This window comes from Amia ocellicauda, chromosome 3 (genome assembly GCF_036373705.1).
Source record: "Amia ocellicauda isolate fAmiCal2 chromosome 3, fAmiCal2.hap1, whole genome shotgun sequence".
NCBI lineage: Eukaryota > Metazoa > Chordata > Actinopteri > Amiiformes > Amiidae > Amia > Amia ocellicauda.
Genome location: NC_089852.1, coordinates 38,828,345 through 38,837,042, shown reverse-complemented (window position 1 = coordinate 38,837,042; position 8,698 = coordinate 38,828,345). Strand labels below are relative to the sequence as shown.

Genomic DNA, 8,698 nt, shown 5'->3' with positions numbered 1-8,698 from the left:
CATTTAACCTATTACCTGCCCTGGATAAGTACCATTATAGGTATTATAATTGCGGTGGTTTACATGCACAGAGAACAGTACTTGAGACACTGAAGTTATGGAATCCATGTCTGTCACAATTTATTAAAATTAATCAGTGTGCAGCTGTGGCTTGTGCGTCGAGTCAAGTTGTTTAATACTTTGTTTTACTGATCTTACCCAAGTGGTTTTTCACATCACTGATGGAGCTGCAAGCTCTTTCAAGTCGGAAGCACTGCCCAAGGTGGAGGGGTTTCTGCACACTGCCATAGGAACCTGATCGAAACGTCACTCTATCAAAGCTGCCATTGGCCCCTGCGCTCGTCACTCAGAACAGGTCCCTTCCCACCTGTTCTATAAAATGTGATGTCAGCGCAGGTTCGTCCTCTTTTGCCAATTCGCCACGGACTGAGAACATTAGCTCTTTTTGTCTTGTTTGTGCATTAGACCGTATTATTATTGTTTTACAATAATTATTATTGCTGTTCGGTTGGCTGACTTCACGGCTGTGCTGTCACCACCGTTTACTTGTTGTGTCTATTTGTACTATTAGTTATTATTGATAGCTAATCCAAATCTGTTCCGTCCGCGCTCCGGGGCACCAGTGCGCTTTCGGTTTCAGTTTCGGCTACAAATAGCAAACTTTAAAAATAATAGTCGTGTTTATATAGTGCCTTATATATTCCGAATGCTTGCTGTGTTGGTTTTTTGTCCCCTGGGCTTTTTCCTCCACAGCAGGAGTGCTAGCAGCAGAAGTAAAATCCGAGGCCCAGCTGCCCGGCCTGAGCATCGGTGTGTCGTAAGAGATCTCGCCCGTGTGTGGTGCTCCTCCGCCGGCTTACGCCCACACTACAGCCCGCTGCTGCGGCTGTAGGAGATCTCTCTCTCTCAGATCACTGAGAACGAGCACTACTAGCCCTCCCATTCCGTGCATGCGTGCCTCGGTTTTAGATCCCGCTACGGCTGGTGGTCTACTACCCTCTGCCCCACAGACCCTGGACTCCACGTCACCCGGTGTCCCTGGAAACCCCGGCACACATGGTGTGGTTAAGCCTACGGGCCTACGCGGCACTTGTATCCAGCACCTGGTGCTTGCTATACACAGTGTTCAGTCTGGCAACAGCAAGGTTGCATGTGGTCTGTCTGTCTATACCCCGTCTGTCTGGACGCAGTTTGGCTGTGACTTCTGGGTCCGCTACAGCACGCCCGGAGGTCCGCTGTTTCACCAGGCGCCACTGCAATTGCCACTGCGTCCAGAGATCCCCCACTCCGGCGAGTGACGGGGGGGGCCTTGGGGGTCCTGGATCTCCACCTCTCCCCGAGCCCCTCTGTCTCCTCCGCCGGGGCTGCAGGGACGGAGACAGCTGCGCCCCCTGTGCTTGTGTCTCCTGCTGCTCCCGCTGCTGCGCCGGCTGCCGCCCCTCCTGTTTACAGTGCCCGCGGTGTGCACTGCTATGGCTGCGTGTGCCCCCTATGCGTGTGCACGTGAGCGATAAGGAAGAGCGGTGGAGCGACGCCCCCCGGGCTCCCTCCCCCTCTTCTGAGTCTTTGCTGGCTACCTCCTTGCCGCGCTGTCGGCGAAGGAGGTCGGGCTCAGTGGACAGGGAGCACGATGAAGCCATCCTCGCTTTCAACAGCATGATGGACCAAATCTGCACTCTCCTGGCCGCGTAGGCAGTGCAAGCAGCACAACAGACGCAACAGCGCAACAGGCCACCTGGGAGGAGGATCGCCTGTCTCTGGGTGGAGCTCATGGAGGAGGAGCTGGTCGCTCCCACCCCTCCTCCTCTGTTGAGTGTGGACGCCCCTCCTGCTCCCACGGGACAGGACAGGGAGTTCTGGGCAGTCATACAGAGGGCTGTGGAGTCTCTCCAACTCCCCTGGCCCTCTGATCCTGCCCTGCCACGCTCCAGGTTCGAGAGGGGTCAGCGCGCGCAGCAGCCCTCACAGGCCCTCCCGCTGCTGCTTGACCTCCTCGATGAGCTGAGGGCTACCTGGGACCATCCAGCAACAGCCCTCGCCCTAGCCAGGAGAGGGGAGGCCAGGACCCAGGGCGCGGCAGAAGCGGGCTTGGTGGATTTTCCCCACGTGAATTCAAAAATAGCCGCGCTCGTCTCCCTACCTCCACTGTCCACTGTCCGCGGCAGGCAGTGTTGCATCACGGAGACGCTGCTCTGGAAGGCATATGAGGCTGGAGCCCAAGCTCGCCTCCAAAATACTGAAACCCTGCTGGCCTTGTACTTGGCTCAGCTGGCGGAGCCCTCGGAGTAACAGGGCGCATCACCCACCCCGCCCCCTTATCTCAGAGATAGCGGCAGCGGATAAGCTGGTCACGGTGATGCGCCAGGGGCGATAGGGCGATCCCTGGCAGCCATTGTGGTGGTGCGCCACCAGCTTTGGCTGTCCCAGACACGGCGGGTCCTTGAGGCGGAGATGCTCTCACGCACCCTCCAGGAGAGGGAGCAGTCCCTGTACCCAGTGGCACCTCAGGTCCAGCAACGCAGGCCATCTGCGGCAGCTCGCCAGCGGGGAGGCCCAAGAAAGATGGCGGTTTCTGCCCCATCTTGGATCTGAGGCGCTTGAACCGCAACCTCAAGGTGCTGCGCTTCAAGATGCTCAACCTGTGCACCATGTCCCAGGCCATCAAGCCCAGCGACTGGTTCACCACGGTGGATCTGAAAGATGCTTACTTTCACATCCCCATTGCACAGGCGCACAGGAAGTTTCTCTGCTTTGCCTTTAAGGGCCGAGCATTTGAGTTTGCTGTTCTCCCCTTTGGCCTGTCGCTAGCACCACGCACTTTTTCCAAGTGCATGGACGTCGTGTTAGCCCCCGCGTCCTCAGTTATCTAGACAACTGGCTGGTTTGTTCTCAATCAAGGGAGCAGGTTCGGATACACATGGACCTGATTTTAGGCAGCCTCTCCGAATTGGACCTTCGGGTCAATCGAGAGAAGAACCGCCTGACGCCAACTCAGCAGGCACAGATCCTCGGACTGCGCCTTGATTCCGTTGCCATGCTCGCCACGTTGGCGCCAGAGAAAGTTGCCTCAATACACATGTGTCTCTCCCTCTTCCAACTGAGAGCTCATGTCTGGGTGTCCCTTTGCCAGAGGCTGCTGGGCCTCCTAGCGGCTGCATCACAGACCCTCCCCCTCGGCCTCCTCCAGTTGAGGCCGCTGCAGTGGTGGTTCAGGTCTCTCAGGATGCACCCTTGCCCGCGATCGAGCACGCTGAGTCACAGTCACTCTGGCGTGCTGGAAGGTGCTCCGTTGGTGGCGGAGCCCCCACAATTTGACCCTCGATGTGTCCCTGGGGCCAGTCTACCACCGAGCATTCATGATGACAGATGCCTCCAAGCAGGGTTGGGGAGCAGTCTGCGACGGACATGGAGTCCGAGGCAGGTGAACGGAGCCCACACAGGCCCTCCATATCAACATCCTGGAGTTACAAGCAGTACTCCTTGGACTCATTTCCTGCCAGTCCTGCGTGACAGACATGTGCTGGTTCGGACGGACAACACAGCGGTGGTTGCCTATATCAACTGTACTGTCTAGCATGCCGTCTGCTTCTGTGGGTGCAGCCACAGTTCCGCTCCATCAGAGCAGTTCACCTCCAGGCCTGTCCAACACGGCAGCAGACCCCCGGTCTCGGAATGGCACCTCCACCTGCTTGTGGTACAACTGTGGAGCCGGTTCGGCAGGGCGGACATGGATCTCTTTGCCTTGGCAGAGTCCACACACTGCCCACTATGGTTCTCCATGCAGCTTGGGCCTCCGTGCTTACATTTGCCGTGTCTTTCCCTTCCACTGGAGTATGCCTTCCAGTCGAGCACCCATGCGAGCTGCTCCTGGATTTACTGATAGCCCTGTCGATGTGTTCCCAGGGCTTGTCATGAGGCCTACAGGCTTGTTGCCTTACGAGGCAGCCCTGTATATAGTTCGTTCATTATAATTGTGTTGTGGCGGTGCATGCGTCTGGCCTGTACCCCGCTCTGTATATATTGGTCAGCAGGTCTGTGGCCTGCTCTGGCTGTATTATCCGACAGGTGTCAACTGCTCCTGTGTTCCACATGTGGCACATGAGCCAGGGCCTGCACCCCATGATGTATATACAGTGAGGGAAAAAAGTATTTGATCCCCTGCTGATTTTGTACATTTGTCCACTGACAAAGAAATGATCAGTCTATAATTTTAATGGTAGGTGTATTTTAACAGTGAGAGACAGAATAACAACAAAAAAATCCAGAAAAACGCATCTCTTAAAGGGAGTGCTCCTAATCTCAGCTCGTTACCTGTATAAAAGACACCTGGGAGCCAGAAATCTTGCTGATTGATAGGGGATCAAATACTTATTTCCCTCATTAACATGCAAATCAATTTATAACTTTTTTGAAATGCGTTTTTCTGGATTTTTTTGTTGTTATTCTGTCTCTCGCTGTTAAAATACACCTACCATTAAAATTATAGACTGATCATTTCTTTGTCAGTGGGCAAACGTACAAAATCAGCAGGGGATCAAATACTTTTTTCCCTCACTGTATGTGTATATATGTATTGTTTGTTAAGCAGCAGGACTGTGGCTCCATTCTGAAATTGTATAATGGAGCTCACTGCCGCTGTTCCCAGATGATGGCGCTTGAGTTTCGCTGCCTTGCTGTGTATATAGTTCCTTTCTTAACATAGTAGAGGTAATGTTGCTCTGCATTAGCCATTCTAACCAGCAGGCATCAACTGCTCCTGTGTTCCATGGGCGGCGCATGAGTTCGTTCCTGCGCCCCGTGGTGTATATAGTCCGTTTGTACAAAATCTAAATTGTCAGCACAATGGAGCTCTTCCACTCTGTACTGTTTAGTTGAGTTAGATGCTCTTGTGCTGCGCGCTGACAGCATGAAGATCTTGCTGTCATGCGATATGTATATATTTTATATTGTTCAGCTCGGCTACTCTGTTGACTAGCCAGCTATGTATTATGTTGTATTTTTCCCTAGCGGTGCACCTCGGGGCAGGCTACCTTATCAGCTCGCTGCCTCCTGCCTTGTGAGGGTTTTGTTATACAGTAACCCCTCCCCCTTGGGCAGTGCTTCCTTTTTCAGATAACCGGGGTTGCATATGCAACCTATTGTTTTTAAAGGTAGGATTACAACACAATGTATAGTACTGAACAGTGCATAGCAGACCCACAACAATATAGAGAGCATAATGATAATAGGAAACAAAAAAACTGAAGAAAAAAATGCTTTTGCATTTCCATAAACCATTGCTAGCCATGAAATGTCCATCAGCAATTTACTTTACCGTAAAACCCACAATAAAGTGAAAAGTTATTTTCACTTTTATAATGTGGTCATTGCATGATACATACGATTATCTCAGTATCATTTAAATGTGAAATGTGGGTTTACATGTGGAAATGGATGGGATTTTCCTTTGTTTTCGTCATATCTACGTAATTTACTTGAGTAATTGGGATTGATGCTGTCCTTCCCTGGGGCAGTTGTTTTTGGCCGCAAACCTAATTCTGCTGAGGTTTTGGGCCAAATGTGCACACGTATCACCATTGCACTGCATGTAAACTCACCTACACAGCAGTGACATGGCCCCTCTCTGTACAGCTGCCTGAGAGGTGAACATTAGAGCCCCTCACCTCCTCTCTCTGTTCCCACAGCACTGTGTCTGCTGCTCTGTACCAACACCATATCTCAGAATAAAGTGTGCTCTTAATGAACCACAGATTTATCAAAAATACTTAAGATTGAAAATGCTGCTCAGGGCTCATCCTTGCCTCCCTGTGTTCCCAGTCCCTCCTGGTTTCCCCTGACTGGGGCCGCTGGGGCCACTGGGGCTGATTAAAGCAGCCCTGTCACCTGTCAGCTCAGGCTCCTCATCATGCTGCTCTTTCCAGGGCCCTGTAGGCCTTTGATAATTAGTCCCCCTGATCTGTCACATTACTGTCAATGCACCTCTCTCCTTCATTAAGACGGAAGAGTCTGAGCACATATATATATTATATATATTACCTACCTCAGTAGAATGGCAGAAGAAGTTCTTAGACCTGCTTCTATGATCCACAATCACTCCAAAGACAACTGAGGAAACTCACTGGTATGTAATTATAAACATATTTGGTTTCTGGTGTCCTTCAGTATTTCTTGACAAGCAGAGTGCATTTAAGATGTTTGCTTTTTAAACTAGTTGAATTTAATCCAAAACATTTTCACTGTTCTTTTTTACTATTTTTTATTTTAATGTTTTCTTTATGAATTGTATGAAGACTGTTTTGTTTTCCTTGAACATTAATGTTTGGATGTGGTTTCAGCTGGGTTAATCTGGGACATAGAGAAGATATTTATGGTTATTATTTGTCTCAACAGCTAACCCCCGAGATGGAAAACATAACAGAATATTTGAACAACACTGTACCACAGCGAGCACTGCAGGATGAGCTAAACACTGGGATACTGGTGAAAGTAATCTTTTCCATGACACTGTGTCTCATCTTCCTCTATGTGAACGGCATCATGCTCTTCACCTTGAGCACGAGAAGCACCTTCAGAGAGACTTCGCGCTACATCCTGTTTGCTCACATGCTCTTCAATGACTCCATACAGCTGCTGACCAGTATGCTGCTGTACATCTTTGCATCAGTCAGCCTACATTTTATCACTGGTGTGTGTGCCATTCTTTTTTTAATTGCAAGCATCACTTACTGCAACTCACCACTGAATCTTGCTATGATGGCTCTTGAAAGGTACATAGCAATCTGCTTCCCTCTGAGACACAGTGAAATAGCTACGCCAAAGAGAACTGGAATGGCCATAGGTGTGATATGGTTCTTTGGCAGCATGAATGACATTATTCGCATCATGATCATTTTAATTACAGAACCCTTATACTTCTTGTCTTCTGTGCATTGCACAACGAAAAAACTTTTCAGGAGAAAAATGCTTTTAGATGTGAGCACAGCATTCACAGCACTGTATTTTGTGGCAGTGACTCTCATTATCATATACACATATGTGGCAATAATGTTGGAGGCCAGGTCTGTCTCCTGTGAAAAAATTTCAGTGACCAAGGCACGAAACACAGTGCTGCTGCATTTTTTTCAGCTTGCCCTGTGTCTCACATCATTCCTACATGGTGTGATGGAAACTCTGGCATCAAACTTGGATGGGTCTGTGTTTCTTACCTTACAGTACATCCTCTTCATTGTGCTAATCATCTTTCCAAGGTGCTTAAGTCCACTGATATATGGTCTAAGAGATGAGAGCTTCAGACCACTTGTGAAATACTATTTTATGTTTGCTTTGAGAAACAGAGTAAAACCTCATTCAGTCACTATTTAGAGGGCTTGTGTGTGTCATGAAAAGGTCTGCCATGTTTCCTGTGGGAAGGTAAGAGATTGATAGCATATAGAGTAGTCAGAACTGAGGGACAGATGAATTCCAAAGAATAGGCTACCAGGATATTTTAGCAGAAAAGCTGACACACGCTGTGTCTTGATGCTCAATCTTGGTGACAAATGAACTTTCCAGCATGATAATGATCTGAAGCACATAATCAGTGTTCTTTATTGGTCACTACTCCTGAATTAATAGAAACTCTGTGGTATGTACAGCAGAAGGCCCTGCCCAAGCACAATCCATACAACCTAGAGGAGCTAAAGAGGTGCTGCATGGAGAAGTGCTTGATTATGCCTCCTGAGAAATGTATGAAACTATATAAGAAAAGCATTTGTTATCAAAGCCAATTGAGGATTCACAAAGTACTGATGTTGGGGGTATTAATGAAATTGAACACTGTGTATCTAGAATGATTTGTAACTATTTCTAAGAGATACGTCATGATACACACAAGTAATATTTTTGTGCACTTTATGTTTTAGACACAATATGTAACAAGAAGTAACAGAAAGGACTCACAGTTAGCCTGATGTAATTAGTTTCAGTTTTACTTCTCCAATTTTGGAGAAGTCTCAGAGTGATTCTCACCCTAAAATTTACTAAATAATGACTCACCTTATTCAAGGCACATACGGATTTATATAAAGAGGCTGCGCTTGAAGGAGTCATTTCTCATTCATTTTACAGTTCATTCAAACCATTTGTCATGTTAGATATATTGTAGGAAATTGCCCATTTGTGTAATACACTTCATGAATACAGCTCAATGTGTCTTAAGGAATGGCAAAACTATCGAAGTTGATCATGGTCACAATTTAATTTACATATAATAATAGGAATCATTGCATTGATTCACATTAAAATACTGCTTGTAGATAATCCTTCATATTATTATTATTATTATTATTATTATTATTATTATTATTATTATTATTATTATTATTATTATTAATGCCATTCACACTGGGTGACCACACCCCTGATCCTCCACCTTATATTGAGTCCCAATAAGCACAAGGACACATTGCGCTAATATATAATTACATTAACAAAAATACAAATAATAAATGAATAACTTAAAACAGGGCAGTACTGTGGTGCTGTGGTTGGCACTGTTCTCTCACAGCTCCTGGGACCCAGGTTCTACTGTATCTTTGTGGGCTGTCAATGGGGGCTCCAGTTTTCTCCCCCTTCCCAAAGACATGCTACTTGGGTTGATTGGCTACTCTAAATGGTACTGAAGTTGTAGGGCCGGCCCGTGGCATAGGCGCAATAGGCA

At 47.9% G+C, this 8,698-nt stretch overlaps 1 protein-coding gene across 1 annotated transcript; it reads left to right on the top strand.

Annotated features, from left to right (window-relative positions):
- Positions 1–6,402: 6,402 nt before the first annotated feature.
- Positions 6,403–7,362, top strand: LOC136747132 (odorant receptor 131-2-like). The gene has a single exon (XM_066700085.1). It carries the CDS (start codon positions 6,403–6,405, stop codon positions 7,360–7,362), a length of 960 nt encoding a protein of 319 aa, XP_066556182.1.
- Positions 7,363–8,698: the final 1,336 nt, after the last annotated feature.

Coding starts and splice junctions, on each gene's coding strand:
- LOC136747132 (XM_066700085.1), top strand. CDS start 6,403: ATGGAAAACATAACAGAATATTTGAACAACACTGTACCACAGCGAGCA.